An 18,218-nucleotide genomic window follows, 5' to 3' on the forward strand; every position below is an offset into this window, starting at 1 on the left:
ATTACAACTATGAATTGTTTTCATAGGTGATTAGTGACACATCATAATAAAAGAAATATTACTAATTTTCCATAAAAATTGAGAAAATTCCTCAGGTTGTTATTAGGGTTAAAAAACGTTTTGCGGTATAAAGCATCTCATTTAAAGTGAAAGTACACAAAATTTGAAGCTTCTGAAGTTTCCAGTTCGATTCTAAGTTTACTAAAATCAAACTCTGCATGAAGACCTGAAATGATGATATACTTTATATCTCCGTAAAATTCACAACCTGGAAAAGTAAAAAAGAGAACACGTATTTCCTGTAAAACAGCTAATAAATTATGTCCTTGAACTACAATTTCATTTGTTTTTATTTGTTGGCATGGCCAAGCGTGTTAAGGCGTTCGACTCGTAATCCGAGGATCGCGGGTTCGAAACCTAGTCACACCAAACATACTCGCCCTTTCAGCCGTCGGGGCGTTAAAATGTTACGGTCAATCTCATTCTTCGTTGGTAAAAGAGTAGCCCAAGAATTGGCGGTGGGTGGTGATGACTAGCTGCCTTCCCTCTAGTCTTACATTGCTAAATTAGGGACGGCTAGCGCAGATAGCCCTTGAGTAGCTTTGCGCGAAATTCAGAAAAAACAAACAAACCTAATTAAGGAAGTTTAAGTCCAAACATTCTACACTAGTATTTTATTCACGATCAAACTGATGCCGATGTAATTTAACTTAATTCAATAGTCATTTATTAACAATTTATCATGAACGACATCTATAATTTTTGACGTTGCAATCGGCTATAAATATGTTAAAATAGTGCACTTTTGACTTGTATTCGTATGTTCTGAGGACACCAATTTTATTCATCGGAAGCGACATCTAGTTGTACTTTTGTAATATTATATAATTCACGTTGCTTTTTTTAAAAACAACACTTTCTTTTTTTTTTATAATGAACAGAAACTTTGGTATCAGCACGTGTTGCCCTCTTTAAAATCTGAGATCCACTCCCCTGAGGCACTAGCTGCAGCACTCCAGCCTTTCCTTTTTATAATAGAGGAAAGTACATCTGACGAATACCAAACACTCATTCTTCCTATGTTTCGAAGCGTATTCGGAATGCCGAAGTCAGTTCAGGTAAACCAGTGAAATATCGGAAAACTGTGATTACAAAATGAAAAAAAAAGACATTTATCATTTCGCGCTAAGTATTAGGTTGAGGAATAATTCGTGAGCGTTTTTAAATAATTTCATTCAAGCATTACATGCAAGACTATACAATACTTCAATGCATGAACACATTACACCCAAAACATTTATTATGATACTTTATTTCATGTAATACCTAGGTATATAGTATGCATTGTTTTAAACGAAATTGCAAGAAATTAAATGCGAAAAGCAGATGGTGTCGAAAATGCTCGATTTTGTCCACTTGACATTCCATTTAATGAGCTGAAAATGAAAGCAAAAATTAAAGACATATGAAAATCAAACACACCATCTATTAGAGCAAAAAATTATCTACCAAATGACATAAAATATTTTGCGAAAGCGTTTCAAGAATAATTCAACGTTTGTCAATTCAGTTAAAAGATTTTCCATTTTCGGTACTTCACTTGTTCTATACATTTCAAAATTTTTCACCTATAATGTTTTATACCTTGAAATAATAGAAAGATAAGCGTTTTATTTGTATTCATCCTAGTCTTACGAAAAAGAAAAAAATATTGAATCGTTTAAAGATAAAAAAATTGCATCCTCTATAGACAAAACACATGCAATAATTATTTTCACGGCTACTGACTAGCCATAGATAGGAATTTGTTAACTAAATGAACAGCAATTATTGTATGATTATGGATAAAAGAGTTTAGTTTCACACGTGAGTGTGTTTGATGTGGTAATTATATTCAATGCGTATTTTAATTTATTTGATTGGATTTCTAGAAATACTGGAATAGTCCAGTTGGCTCATCATGTATGCCTTATGTTACTCCTTCAAACAAAGTGTGTGTGTGAGTTAATATATAGAAATGTAGAAATATATTTTAACCACTTCTTTCGAACACACGAGTAAATATAATTTTATTGATGTAGGCAACTGTTACTCTTCTGGAAAACCTGGACATAATCATGAAAAAAATGTCAAAGACCGATATCAAGTCCGACGTCTTGCCAATGATGTATAGCGCTTTCGACTCGACAACACCACAGATTCAAGTAAGACACATTTAAAAATTAGATAATTACGAATAGATTTTAATTGTGTAAAAATACATATTTCGTGTGTATTAGTTTTTCTATTTATAATTCCAATTTAAATTGTAAGAGGAACATGGTAAGAACATTTATGAGGTTTTACTCGTGCCAGAGCAGCGAGACGTTTTACACATCAAATATTTTATTGTGTTACTCACAATTGATTCTCCTGTCCCTCTGACGTCCTTTAATCGAACAACGCCTGAGAACTACCGATCTATCATTAAGTGCTGGTGTGAATAATAAAAACAGAGGAATGATCATCTGACACTAAATCTCTTTACTTCTCAACAAGCACAAGGATAAGACTGAAGATAGGAAATCTAATATTTTATTCACAATCACTCGTTAGAGTATGAGAGGATATTTTAAGGGCTTCAGGTACTGAGATAAAACTGTAGAACCCTCTTTTTATCAAGCCCAGAATGATATTAAAGGAACAACCATCACATCACGTGATCAGTTCCATGATTAAAAGTACCAAAATCATCACTCCTCGCCATCAATCACCATTATGAGAGATTCGAAATAAAACTGATACTCCTATTAATCTGAAGATGACCTAAAAAGGTCGAAACGTTGTTCTGTACTTTATTTTAATTAACATTTTAATACCCATAGCAGTCACGTTTAGAATGCATTTTTACTTCAAGTTGGTTTATGGTCATCACGATTCCTGTCCAATTCTAATATCAAACAACGCTGCCAGACTGCAGGAGAAGCACCATCATCTACTGATCTATTTTTCATGGAACACTAGAATGGTATTGCAGGTAGAGACAGATCTCGTGATCATTTCGATCACCAAACACTCAGGTGGTTCTAAAAAGTATCTACAGTTCCTGCTTAGTTTAATTAGAAAGCACCAAAATGAAACTGAAGGAAGCGTTATATCTTCTGCTCAGTTTCGCCATCAAGATCTTGATGAAAATGTAGGAAAAGCAATGTTTCCTAGCCAGATCCATCATGAAAAACAGTTCGAGACTATAGGAAAAACAACATTTCCAAGCTGGTTATCTATCATCGTGATGGTATTGAAGAAAATTCTTCTGATCAGTTTTATAACTAAGCACCGAAACAACTGTGATGGTTAAGACACATCTCTTAACCAGATCTGTGAGACTACAGGCAGAACCACATCCCTTGATCAGTTCAAGTACCAATATGAGACGGAGTAAAATTCCAATGTCCTGATATTTTCTATTATCAAACATCGTAATGACTGGAAAAACAACACATTCCGTTACCAGGCACAAGAGTAAGACTGTAAGAAAAATTAGTTCAGATCTGTTTAGTAATTCCTGTCTTGTGAAACAACTATTTAAAAATGAGTTCAGATCTGTTTAGTAATTCCTGTCTTGTGAAACAACTATTTAAAAATGAGTTCAGATCTGTTTAGTAATTCCTGTCTTGTGAAACAACTATTTAAAAATGAGTTCAGATCTGTTTAGTAATTCCTGTCTTGTGAAACAACTATTTAAAAATGAGTTCAGATCTGTTTAGTAATTCCTGTCTTGTGAAACAACTATTTAAAAATGATTTCAGATCTGTTTAGTAATTCCTGTCTTGTGAAACAACTATTTAAAAATGAGTTCAGATCTGTTTAGTAATTCCTGTCTTGTGAAACAACTATTTAAAAATGAGTTCAGATCTGTTTAGTAATTCCTGTCTTGTGAAACAACTATTTAAAAAGTTCAGATCTGTTTAGTAATTCCTGTCTTGTGAAACAACTATTTAAAAATGAGTGTTTAGTAATTCCTGTCTTGTGAAACAACTATTTAAAAATGAGTTCAGATCTGTTTAGTAATTCCTGTCTTGTGAAACAACTATTTAAAAATGAGTTCAGATCTGTTTAGTAATTCCTGTCTTGTGAAACAACTATTTAAAAATGAGTTCAGATCTGTTTAGTAATTCCTGTCTTGTGAAACAACTATTTAAAAATGAGTTCAGATCTGTTTAGTAATTCCTGTCTTGTGAAACAACTATTTAAAAATGAGTTCAGATCTGTTTAGTAATTCCTGTCTTGTGAAACAACTATTTAAAAATGAGTTCAGATCTGTTTAGTAATTCCTGTCTTGTGAAACAACTATTTAAAAATGAGTTCAGATCTGTTTAGTAATTCCTGTCTTGTGATATTTAAAAATGAGTTCAGATCTGTTTAGTAATTCCTGTCTTGTGAAACAACTATTTAAAAAGTTCAGATCTGTTTAGTAATTCCTGTCTTGTGAAACAACTATTTAAAAATGAGTTCAGATCTGTTTAGTAATTCCTGTCTTGTGAAACAACTATTTAAAAATGAGTTCAGATCTGTTTAGTAATTCCTGTCTTGTGAAACAACTATTTAAAAATGAGTTCAGATCTGTTTAGTAATTCCTGTCTTGTGAAACAACTATTTAAAAATGAGTTCAGATCTGTTTAGTAATTCCTGTCTTGTGAAACAACTATTTAAAAATGAGTTCAGATCTGTTTAGTAATTCCTGTCTTGTGAAACAACTATTTAAAAAAACTTGCAAAACAAACATCAATCCAGCTCTACCTTTTCTTAATTTTAATTCCTTGGTGATGTTAAAATTTTATATAATTTATAAAGACTGAACAACGTTTTAGGAATGTCATTACTTACTTATTAATCTTGCGGCCATTTTAATCAGAGCTATTCTATTTTAATGCTTTGTAATATTCACTACTATGTACGCCTGTTGTCATGTTAACAGAGAGCAAAGTGTAACTCTACGTAATATTCCTTCCTCAACAAAGGAAAAAAAAGTTTTCTTTGTTCTTTACTACTTATGTTTGTCGAGATGCCGAAACCTTACAAATTCAAAATTAGTAATTAAGACTCTTTCTTCCCTTTTTACAGAAAGTGTCTGATTTCGTTATACATGCATGTTTATCTACGTTTTGATAGCAAGATCTAATTGCGATATAGAATTTTTGAAACAAAAATTAACTTAAAAACAACCTTACCATTGAGCTCGAAGTCGTTCCATTTTTTATTTATCACATTTCAGTACGGATAACATAAAAAGCTTTTTACAACTTTATATCTGGTGAAACAACCAACAACAATGTTTGATGTGTCTTCAGACGACTCTTGAAGCAAGTTTCGTTCTTAATAATTTATTGGAAAACAAGAATGTTCGTCAGAACAAATACTAATCAAAACCTTGTATCTGCTACAAACAAAAGTATTTTTGTATAACATCTTGTGATCTTATGCATGGCAATGAGAAAACGTTTGAAGTATAAAAGAAATAATTATTATTAAGATATAAATGCATGCTCAAAACAACAATACTTTTACATTAAGCCTACCAAACAAATGAGAAATTTGCCTTACCAAAAGGTACGACAATTTTTCGAATTTTTATAAATTCTATGTTACTAAACATAAGTTTTTCCTTTGTGTTTGTTTTATAATATCATATAATCAAGTATTGTTTGCTATATGACAATGAGTTAAATGGTCTAGTTTCGACCAAACTAGCGTGGATGCCGTTTTATCACGTCTTCTTCAGCGAGACAATAGTTTCTTTCTAAAAAAATATTTGTATTCCAACTCTAAACGTATTTTTAATGTCTTGTTCTGACAGAAATGCAAATGATATTACAGTCTTAACAGACAGGCATTAGCAATGATTAAAATTCATGTAAGTATGTCAGTAGAATTGTATTGGATATTATAGGCTCGAGTGTTCTATACGTTATAGGGAATATAATATTTCAGTTTTCTTTATTTAAAATACATTAGGATTACATTCCAAATGCTTGAAAAAAACATATATATAAGTTTATCCATGACTATAGAGTACAACACATTTTCTTTGTCATATAAAATTAAACCTCACGGACGTTCTTGTTCTCCGAGTCATGAAATACTTTTAGTTTCACCCTGATTGGAAGTTAATATTAATTATTATGAACGATCATAGCTTCCTACAAGACTGCATAAATAGGAAAAACAAATAGATAAACAGACAAAAAGAGAGCATATTCCGAAAGGGCGATATTTCCAAGATACCCGACATTAAACTTCTTCGACATGTGAAGTGTTAGCAGAACTCAGTATCACGCACATGATATTAGAACCTAAGGAATATTTTCCTTCATGTCTGCCTAATTACCTCATCCTAATTTCTGATTTGTATAGAGCTCGGCTCTCTACGCACTAGCCCAAGTGGCAGATTACTTGGACGAAACTGCTGTGCGAAAAATGATTCTTCCACGAACAAAACAGGTCTTTGACAACCACACTGGAACAAAGGTACGACATTTATCATTAATTACCATCTTGTTGGCCTAACCTTTTCGCTGTATGTGCACGTTGAACTTAGGTGCTTGTAAATCATTATTGTTTATAACCTCAATGTTTGTTATAGACGAAGCCTAAGGTAATTTTGTATTTCTCTAAACTGGAGATTTAATGTAATTTTCCGCTCGGAAGGAGGTAAAATTAATTATTCACTATCTCTGAGAGCAGTGTCCATGTATATTCTTTACTTGTTGCTGGGTGATTTTCCCTACAAAAGAGTTTTTTAGTTGTTAAGTGCAAAACTACATAAATGGTTATTTGTGATTACCCACCTCAAAATGTTCTTCTTTTAGCCCAGTCTCACTGCTGAACAACATGTTGCCATAACAACATTCTTCACATGCATATTTATCATAATCAGATAGTTAGCCCTTTTTATGAAAGATAATTGTTTTTGTTTGTTTTGGTTGTTTGTTTTGGAATTTCGCACAAAGCTACTCGAGGGCTATCTGTGCTAGCCGTCCCTAATTTAGCAGTGTAAGACTAGAGGGAAGGCAGCTAGTCATCAACACCCACCGCCAACTCTTGGGCTACTCTTTTATCAACGAATAGTGGGATTGACCGTCGCGTTATAACGCCCCCACGGCTGAAAGGGCGAGCATGTTTGGCGCAACGGGGATGCGAACCCGCAACCCTCAGATCACGAGTCGCACGCCTTAACGAATACCGGATAATTCAAGAAACGTTGTGGTAACACACTACACTAATAAAGAGAAGAATAATTATACTATAGGTATTTCCAGCACTTTGTCTCATACTTCCTCAACATATTTTACGATCATATTCATTGCATATATCTTCTTTTAAGTGACATAGAACAGTTTCAGTTTAGGATGGGCGTGTCCTGATGGTCATTTTGTCCGTAATGTCAATCCAAAGCCCTATGTTCTGTGACATGTTTTTGGAAAAGATAATAGAAAAAAATGTTCCATGTTTTGAAGCGGTGCTTTACTTGCAACATCAAAGGTTAAATCACTTCTTTTAGGTCAGATAAAAGTAGCCCAAGAGTTGGCGGTGGGGGATGTTAAGAGGTTGCATTCTCTCCAGTTTCTCAGTTTTCTAATTATACGTAGATAGTCTTTTATGTAGCTTTGGGCGAAAGTTTTTATAGACATTATTAGCTTAAGGACTTTACGTAGTACACAATTATTATGCAATTTTAGTTTCGACACATTTTGCATTTCGCTTTTTATAATTGAGGGCGATTGTTATGAAATATGTTAGTTTTGCTCTTAAATTTTAAATGCATCAAACAAATTGAAGAAACCTTAAGAAGTATGATTTAAGTACCTGTTAACAGTTAAACAATGTTTTGTATAAGGTATTATGAATTTTTTTAATATTTATAAATGTTTAAAGTGTTACGTTTTTATTTATCCAGGGCCTGGCATGGTCTAGCGCGTTAAGACGTGCACTTCGTAATCTGAGGGTCGCGGGTTCGCGCCCGAGTCGCACCAAAACATGCTCGCCCTCCCAGCCGTGGGGGCGTTATAATGTGACGGTCAATCCCACTTTTCGTTGGTAAAAGAGTAGCCCAAGAGTTGGCGGTGGGTGGTGATGATTAGCTGTCTTCCCTCTAGTCTTACACTACTAAATTAGGGACGTCTAGCACAGATAGCCCTTGAGTAGCTTTGTGCGAAATTCCAACACAAAGAAACAAACAATTTATTTATCCTCTTAACTAAACATGTGGATGTCAGAGTGATTTTCACTTCCCACAGTTTTTGGAACGGTATGTCCTGATGGTGTGAGCACTCGACTTACAATTTGAGGGTCGAGGGTTCCAATCCCCTTAAAACCAAGCACGCTTACTCTTTTAGCCTTGAGATCGTTATAATGTGGTTATCAATCCCACTATTCCTCGGTTAAAGAGCAGCCCAAGAGTTGGCGGTGGGTGGTGATGACTAGCTGCCTTCCCTCTAGTCTTACACTGCTAAATTAGAGACAACTAGCGCAGATAGTCCTCGTGTAGCCTTGCGCGAAATTCAAAACAAATAAACATATATCAGAGATTAATGTTGTTGTTTATGAAACTTAAATAAGTAATCCTAAATATTTTGTCTGAATAATAACATTTAGCTCTTTTAACCTCTTATCATATGTTAACTCAAAGTTTTGTGAACGTAAATTATAATAAACATTTCAAACAAAACACAGTAATATGACAAGCTTGATGTTATACGACAACAACATCAGGTAATATTATTAACTTGGATAACTTTAACCAGTATTTTCCTTAGGTTGGAAAAGTGGATATAACTCAGTTGCCCAAAACGTTTTTGTTGACGGCATCCACCCCATTTGTCTAACTTCGTGTTTTGGATCTAAGAATATGTTTTGGGTGTTTTAAAAATGTGTGTTTATATTCATGAAGTATAGTCTGTGCCTAAATATGTCTCTAAAAACAGCTTTTACTATACTTAGGATGCATGAACACTTCCAATAAATGACCCTAAATTTGGACACTGTTCGCGCAACTTAGAATTTTCTTCGCACAAATTCAGTTCCTCCATTATAACATGTTTTACATGTTTTTTCAGTGTATCCTCAAATTTATTCAACAGCACTTCACTGTATAAAGGTAACTGGCAACCATCGTGTTGTTTTATTGTTAAGCTAGTTACATATATTCCATATAAGTGATTCTATTGCAGGATTCGTTCATATCCTTTTTTTACCCCTCCTTTTATGCTCGCATTTTGCTTCCGAACATTCTCGTCCTGTATAGGAGGACTCTGTTATCCAGGTTCAAGCCAACGCTCTGATATGTATTGAAAAAATCATTGATAAGTTAGAGAAGACAGACATCTTGGACGAAGTGCTCCCAATGCTCAACAAGGCCAAACTTCAGGACCCGGCGATACTTCTTCCGGTAGTGAGTAAGTAGTAATTATGATAATGAAACGTTTCTGTATCATTCATCATTTTCAGCTCTCCGTTTCTACTGGCCTTCAAATATGAATCATTGATACTTCTTGCATTCTGTACTCATAAGTTTAGTGGCTCTTCAATGTTTAAATGTTACATTGAAGTTAGGCCAGAAAGAGGCTTAACGTAAATATGTGTATACACAACTGACAATTTTAATTTGTTGTTTATGTGATTATAAAATGATGTTAAAAATCAATAGATCGGTTGGTAAAATTTGTTTTTAAAGTACTATTACTTTCAAAATAATTGTAGTCTAATGAGTCAGTGGTAAGTTTATAGAGTTATAACGAAAAAGTCCGGGGTTTGATTTTCCCGTGATTAGCTCAGTGAAAAATAGTTTATTGTATAGCCATGTACTAAAATAAACATTTCAGATTAAATCTAGTGAACAAAATATTTGTGTTTAAGACCTTGAAATACATACTAGAAAATTATAATTTACCGAGTTTCGTTACAATTGCTTCTTAAATGTTTTCTTCGCAGGTAGAGTTATACATAAAACATACAAAATGTGTTTTTTCACCGATAGAGTTATACATAAAACATACAAAATGTGTTTTTTCACAGGTAGAGTTATACATAAAACATACAAAATGTGTTTTTCACATAAAACATACAAAATGTGTTTTTCATAGAGTTATACATAAAACATACAAAATGTGTTTTTTCACAGGTAGAGTTATACATAAAACATACAAAATGTGTTTTTTCACAGGTAGAGTTATACATAAAACATACAAAATGTGTTTTTTCACCGATAGAGTTATACATAAAACATACAAAATGTGTTTTTTTCACCGATAGAGTTATACATAAAACATACAAAATGTGTTTTTTCACAGGTAGAGTTATACATAAAGCATACAAAATGTGTTTTCTCACAGGTAGAGTTATACATAAAACATACAAAATGTGTTTTCTCACAGGTAGAGTTATACATAAAACATACAAAATGTGTGTGCAACGTTAATAATGCGCTTACAATTCAGTTTCAAACTTATTAGCCATCTCATATCTAAACGATGAATGTGAGGGATTATAGCGATACAAAATGTATATTGAATGTTTATGATATACATTGTAATGATATTCATGATATTCATTGTGCATGTAGCTTGGCCCTTAACAATAAATAAATAAAAAAATGTCTTCTGCAAAAATTAATTGATTTAGGAGAAAAAAGTTATTGTATATATATTTTATATTTTGTAAAAGTAAATTTACAGATTTTAAATTTATAAAATGATATTAAAACATTTAATGTTCATTGGCTAACTAAAAACATTACTTTTATATATAATATAAAGGCTTAACTTAACTGCTGTCTTAAATATGTTACTTCGCTAATTGTGACCGCGAATTTAAATTTCTTACCTCAAAACCTTGTTTCTGGCATTTATCCCTAATTTTGACTGAGCCTCAAGTTCAGATAATGTCTATAAATATTATAACAAAAACACCGATCCTATTTTAACTAATATGCCATTAAGGTAAATTTATGAGCTAATGAAAAACCCAAATCGTGTAAAGTTAGGCTTACTAAAGAACAAATAAGAATTGTTAATAATCTACACCAACAGATCTAGTGTTTGGGCATATGGACAGCTAAATAGTGAACAAATAAAGCCACCATCACGTATCTGTCGCAGATCTGTTACAAAACATAAGATTCGTTTAAAAGCATCCAAGAATTATTTAAAATCAAATAGGTACACAGTTCTCTTACATAACAACGTAACTAAGCTTCGCATATCATAGAAAATGAATATATAGATATATATACATTGCAGGAAAAACAAAGAATTAGAAACAATATGGCTTCATGTTAGTTAAGAAATGAAATTTTGAAATGAGCCTTTCATCTTGCATAGGAATATATAAACACATGCTCGGAGACAAGCGTTATGGACTGACTGTTAATCTCCTAGCAACTAAAGTTATGCCAGCTCTCATCCCAGTCGTGGTGAGTCCAGGACTTAAATTAGATCAGGTAACCTAGTTCTCATATAAAATATTCAAGCAAAATTTAAATATAGTTAAGTTTAATGCACTTTAATTTGTAGAAGAAAAGCCCCCAGGCGTGCGACTCGTAATCTGAGGATCGCGAGTTTGCATCCCCGATGCGCCAAACATGCTCGCCCTCCCAGCCGTGGGGGGCGTTATAATGTGACGGTTAATCCCACTATTCGTTGGTAAAAGAGTAGCCCAAGAGTTGGCGGTGGGTGGCGATGACTAGCTGACTTCCCTCTAGTCTTACACTGCTAAATTAGGAACGGCTAGCACAGATAGCCCTCGATAGCTTTCCAAAAAACAAACAAAACAAACAAACAAGAAAAGCCCCCTAGTGGCTCAGCGGTATGTCTGCGGACGTACAACGCTGAAAATCAGGTTTAAATACCCGTGGTGGGCAGAGCACAGCTACCCCTTTGTGTAGCTTTGTGCGTAATTCAAAACAACAACAACAAACAACCTTCTAGAAGAAAGAAAGAAGTTCGATACCATAGAAATCGCCCATGAATAAAGACTTTTTATAGTTAATTGTGTTTAAGATCTATTTGATTAATTAAAGAAAGCCTAATTCTTGTAAGATGTCTCTCAATTTTCGCAAAGTAATTTAATGAAAAGATATTTCTGGCAAACTAGAAATGAATAGCGCCCCAATCTAATACGTTATGTTCAACTTCCGTGGATAATTAAATGAGGCACGTTTTTTACAGTTGTTATTTCAGGTAACCAATGGGTGAATAAAGTGTGTTCTTGGTGTTTTGAACTTTCCGCGTTTTCCGGGTAAATGTTGTATTATTATGTTGATTATTTTGAGTATAAAAAACTGTAATAAATAAATAAATCAGTAATAAACTGTCAGGAGAAAACCAATTAGAAATAAGAGTCCGATAGCTTTATGCTTGAAATAAACTAATATGAAAGTTTGCTTTTTTTCTCGTCTATCCAAAATTCTATCTCCAGACACAGTGGGCATATCATTACACTAGAAGTTTTGATGCTTGAAATATATTTTTGAAAAGTTTGTTTTCATCTTGAGTATAAAGTTGTTGTTCTAGTTTACGAGTCTCGTGGAGTTACTACAAGAGATGCTGGACCACGTCAGCAAAAGTCAAAAGAATAAACTGAAATTGGAGAAACTTTCGATGTCCTCCATGGATAAGTAAATTCTCTGGTTTAATGTTGTACTCGTATATATTTCACATAGGTCGCACATTATATTCTACTATTGTAACGTCAACGTACACTAACATTACGTAACCATGCTATAGTGGTTACAGTATAATAACGTAAGTAAAGTGAATAACATAGAATGATGTTCTCTACTTTTCTTAAGTATCTTTTAGTGAACTGAAAAGTGGTCGTGCCCACAACATGAGTTTTCTAGTATTTACCTGTGGCTTTATATTTACTTTACTAAACCAGTATTTTATTTTTCGAAGGGTAACATAATGTTCTTTATAACCTCCAGAAACTCGTCGATCCGAGCTATTGAAAAGAACACTGGTTATCCCCATCGTCCTCCATCTTTACGACTAGAATCTCGACGAACTTCTATAAGTATGGAGGACGTAATCCAACAAACGTGTAATTCAAGTGAGTAAATAAGTAGAATAATCCTAAAGTTTAAATGATCTAATTTATCTTCAGTTAATTAGATACTTACCCAAGCGACTTTTATTTATATTTTATCCTCTTGGATATCACATCAGTTCCTGAAGGAACAACATTGGTGGTATCTTATAGATGGTGTTTTTTTTAATGTTGTAATTCATTGTAAGTTTTATACAAACTGTGCTATATTCATGAGTGATTATTTGGAATTAGAAACAAAGTTACACAATGGGTTATCTCAGTTAAGTAGATGACCTAGGAAGGTCGAAACGTTGTTCTCCTCTTACTAATAAACGTGTTAATACCCATACCAGCCGTTCTGAGATATATTTTAATTATAAGGGGTTTTCTTGTCATCAAGAATGGGTTATGTGTGCTCATCTTACCACACCGCTGTTCCACTGGGGGTCTACTCTTTTATGACTTAAAATGTACTTGCAGGTTTCCAAGGTTTATATCAGTTAGATTATCATCTTTTCGCACTCGCAGTTGTCCGAACATTTAATTTTCATTTCAAAGCTGTTTAAGACTGCATAGTCAATGCTAAAGGAAGCTGATATGTTATTATAATACGATTTAATACTTTAAGAACGGATGTTATTAATAGGTGTAAATTTTTATTTCTCTTCTCTTAAAAGTCACGTACAAACTTACAACTGATTTGCTGATATCCTGATACTACCTGTGAATGAATTTACGTTCTGAAACTTGATAGGCTACTTAAAACCAACCAAGAATTTACTAAAATATTCCAAACGTTTTATAGACTTTACAACACGTATTGAACATTGGTTGTTGCATTAAAACTCTTGTAAAGAACGTTAATGTGTTCCGGTTGAACACAAAGGGTTAATTTTTCGTTCCCTTTGTGTTCAACCGGAATTATAAGTTTTAATTCTAACACACCGTTTATGGCAGCTTTAGATTAACTTTATTTTACAGCCTCTTGTGTTCCTGTGTTCGACCAAGATGACCAACAAACTATTCTACAAAAACAAGCTAGACCAGTAAATCTGTATAAGTCTGTAGTCCAATAATTCGGAATAATATTTTATATATGCTCGGCGTGGCCAGGTGTTTAAGGCTCTTTACTCGTGATTCAAGGGTCGCAGGTTCGAATCCCCTTGCACCAAATATGCTCGCCCTTTCAGTTGTCGGGGCGTTATAATGTAACGGTCAGTCCCGCTATTCGTTGGTAAAAAAAGTAGCCCAGGAGTTGGCGGTAATTGGTGATGACTAGCTACCTTCCCTCTAGTATTACACTGCTAAATTAAGGACGGCTAGCGCAAACAAACAATAATATTAATATAAATATAATATTAATAAGTTTCACATCATAAAGTATAATCAAGAATAAAAATAATTTCCTGATAACTGTGGAAATATATTTTATTGTGACTGTTGGAGTACAAGGAAAGAATCAGAAACTTGGAAAACATCTTATATACGTTTTATCAGAGGCAAAGTCATTTAAAATCATGACATTAAAGTCCGGATTCCTGGGGTTATCCTCAAATCGGTGTTCGCTGAGTTGGAAATTGAGTCTCATCCATTTCATATGCTAGGTGCTTATTCGAAAGGAACTAACGTATCATCAGTCATGTCCAGTCAACATTTTAAAGATGGAAACACAATGAATGAATTGCCAACTTGTATGCAATCGCTTTACACGGACAAAGTGAATGTATTTTTAACTCTTGAAAAATTCAAAAGTGAACACTCTAGCGGCAACAAAGTGAACACTCTAACGGCAACAAGTATAAAGGAAGTTTCGCCACCTGTAAAAAATAAATTGGTATAAAATGTACGGTCAATAAAAGTAGATCTAAAAAAGCGCCCCCCCTTCCAATGTCACAGAGGCACGTCTGCAAACTAACACCGCTAGAAACCGGATATCGATTCCTATGGTAGACACAGTACAAATATCCTGAACAAACTGAAAATTAACCATAACGAAAAATTTCTTTATCTCGCTTTCATTACTTATGACCCCTCAGTGGCTCAGCAGTATATCTGCGGACTTACAACGCTAAAATCCAGGTTTCGATACCCGTGGTGGACAGAGCACAGATAGCCCATTGTGTAGCTTTGTGCTTAATTCAAAACAACAACGTCATTACTTATGAAGTATAGCTAAGCAGTTTTCTGCTTTTAACTCCCTTATTCCCCAATAGTTCAGACTCTAAAATTCGGATTTAGATACCCGTGGTGGGCAAAGCACAGATACCTCATGACGTTTAACAGCAGTTAAACCAAAGTTACTTATCTCACTTCATTCAGAACTATCTGCTTTATAAAATTACGCACGTACGCAAGAGGGGCTCAAGGAAGTTCAGCCGAATCCTTTATTTTCGTCATGTAAAATATGCTTGTGTAGTATTAGCGTAACTGCTTATGAATTTAATCATTTCTAGGTATTCTACGACATACTGACGAAACATGAGCATTTTTCTCTTGAAATAGCCGCACTTTATAGTTCCTGTTGGCACGTTGTAAATGGACACCCGAAGCCGTATTGCTGCTGCCGGGTTTTGTAGGCCGAATTCTTTACATTAGGTGTCTGTGTCTTCATGACGATAAATTTCAACAGTCCACTCTTTTTAAAATATATTTAAATATTAATTATACCGTTGGTTATCACAGTTGTATCAAAAGCTCTAACTAATTGCATCTTTCTCGTCAAAGTCCACACAGCCTGTTTGTTTGTTTGTTGAATTTCGCGCAAACCTACATGAGGGCTATCTGCGCTAGCCGTCCCTAATTTAACAGTGTAAAACTAGAGGGGAAAGCAGCTAGTTATCACCGCCCACCGCCAACTCTTGGGCTACTCTTTTACCAACAAATAGTGGGATTGACCGTCACATTATAACGCCCCCCATGTATGAAAGGGCGAGTATGTTTGGTATGACGGGGATTCGAACCCTCGACCTTCAGATTGTGAGTCGAGCACCTTAACCATCTGGCTGAATAATTACCTGAGGTATACATAAACCGAAGGAAGGCTGAGTGTTCTGGATTTAAGACATTATCATTATGACACTGATTCAAACACTGAAACTTTATGTAAGTTATATTATGGAAAAACAACACAGAAGAGTGGAAAAAACTAACATGTTATTTCAGTAGTACATACATACAATATACTTCAATAATTAAAAACTAGTCTGTATGTAGATGGTTCAGTACTTTACCATAATAAAACACACATTGTTATGTCTTTATGTAGATAGTACAGTACGTTACCATAATATAATATAATAAAACATATATATTCGTGTTAATTTAAGCCTAGCTCCCAATCTAGTGTCACAACAGAATGATCATTTGTTTACTTTTCATTAGATGTTTGTAGATTTTGTATGAACAGTCAAGCAATTACCTAGAGATTTAGTCTCATAATACCTATTTTTACAAATTTTCCAAGGAATAGAAACATGCCCCCAGACTTCTGTATCTTTAGTATGTTTTGGGTGCTAATTGTTTAACACGATATGTGTTGGCTTTTGACCTTACAAGTTAAAACTCCCTTTTAAACATTCTGCATACGAGTCTGCAAATTCATCAAATCAACACTGATTTACAGAAAATTATTAACACTATAATATTCGTTACAGCTTTCTTTTTCAGTTTCAAATAGGTGTAAATAATATGTAATTTCTATTGTCTATATTATTTTTACATGTTAACTTGTCAATGAGAAAAAAATATACTCCAAAACAAATACGTAATTGGTTTTAAGTGTTAAAGTATCGAGAAGATGAGTTCTCTTTAAATTCTTTTTATTTATCTAAATCTGATGTTTTAAACATGATTTTAACATTTGCCTGTATAATTCAAATCAATGCCATTTCTACTAGAACGATTTCCGGTGGCTTACGCCTTGGATCGTCATTGCAAATATGAGTCATAGCGTCAAAGAAGACATATTTGCAACTATTAATTTGATTCGTGGCAAGATTTTCAATAGAGAATGCAATTCATTCACGGGTACACTTAACACTAAGAGAATATTCCGTAGCCCTATCAGGATATAACAATAATATGTGACTAATGTTGGTCGGTAATACATGTTTTCGACGAAAAATTCTAAATACTTTGTCACAGAAGTAAGACACAAAAACCACAAATTCCTTTTTAAAAATCTTTTCCATAACACCTTCTCCTCTCATTTCTGTAATATTACACCTTTTACGTCGATTTATTGTTATTCACAGTTGGAAAAGTTACAAACTACAAAACCCATTAAGTCTGGACAGGAGTATTTGTAGGAACTTTCTTAGACAGTTTTATGCATACAAAATGAGTATAATAATCTAAGTCCACATTTCAGCGTGTAAAGTACACACGTAAACGTGACACAAAGCGGATAATAGACGAATCCGATGTAAGGTTATCATGTATAGAACCTTTTACCCAAATTCACAAATTATATGTTGGGGTTTTCATTTCCTGGTTAAACGCACAACGTGTATCGGAATGTCAATTGAAAACTAAGCGATTTGTCTGACTGGAAAATAATAAAAAAATGAGTTCTATATTGGCAGTTATATGATACATGTTTCTCTCTTGGAAACAAACACGGTTTAGCTTTCAGACTATTAAATTCCTTAAGCTTTTATAATGAAAAATAATACTATTCTTATGACAGTTTCTGGACACATTTCTACTGACTTTTCACTTTATGTATTAACTTTACAAGTTTGTTTGTTTTTCGTTAATCAGGTGATATTTTCTCCAATGTATTTTTTTTTACATTCTCTCCCAGTACGGTGTAATGAATTTTTTTTTCTGTGGATTCAAATTTTGTTTTCTAAGAGAATTCACTAACACATTAAATTCATAAAGAGCGAAATTTAAGGATAAAAAATAACGCAAAGTTCAATTAAGAAATGTTCTCGAAAAAAAAGTGAAATTTAACTGTATATTTTTTCAAAATCGTTACATTTTAAATAAACTGACTTAAGCCTAAGTTTATATATATATATATATATATTTACCTTCTATTGTTAAAAATGTACTGTATTATTTACAAAACTTGCAAATTACTAAGAGTAGCGAATCTGGAAACATATGTTTGCTCTCTTAGGAATATTGAGGTGCTTCGATTCTATACC

The 18,218-nt window shown here is 33.5% G+C and overlaps 1 protein-coding gene across 1 annotated transcript in view; it reads left to right on the forward strand.

The window, feature by feature from the left end:
• Window positions 1-18,218, forward strand: part of LOC143232885 (SCY1-like protein 2) — a 336,447-nt gene that overhangs the window by 300,087 nt on the left and 18,142 nt on the right. Inside the window, exons 9-15 of the mRNA XM_076468902.1 lie at window positions 942-1,118; window positions 2,082-2,204; window positions 6,394-6,507; window positions 9,284-9,434; window positions 11,358-11,476; window positions 12,549-12,652; window positions 12,962-13,086. Of these exons, the coding sequence (XP_076325017.1) occupies window positions 942-1,118; window positions 2,082-2,204; window positions 6,394-6,507; window positions 9,284-9,434; window positions 11,358-11,476; window positions 12,549-12,652; window positions 12,962-13,086 (913 nt within the window). The remainder of the gene's footprint in view (window positions 1-941; window positions 1,119-2,081; window positions 2,205-6,393; window positions 6,508-9,283; window positions 9,435-11,357; window positions 11,477-12,548; window positions 12,653-12,961; window positions 13,087-18,218) is intronic.

This window comes from Tachypleus tridentatus, chromosome 11, assembly GCF_004210375.1.
Source record: "Tachypleus tridentatus isolate NWPU-2018 chromosome 11, ASM421037v1, whole genome shotgun sequence".
Classification (NCBI taxonomy): domain Eukaryota; kingdom Metazoa; phylum Arthropoda; class Merostomata; order Xiphosura; family Limulidae; genus Tachypleus; species Tachypleus tridentatus.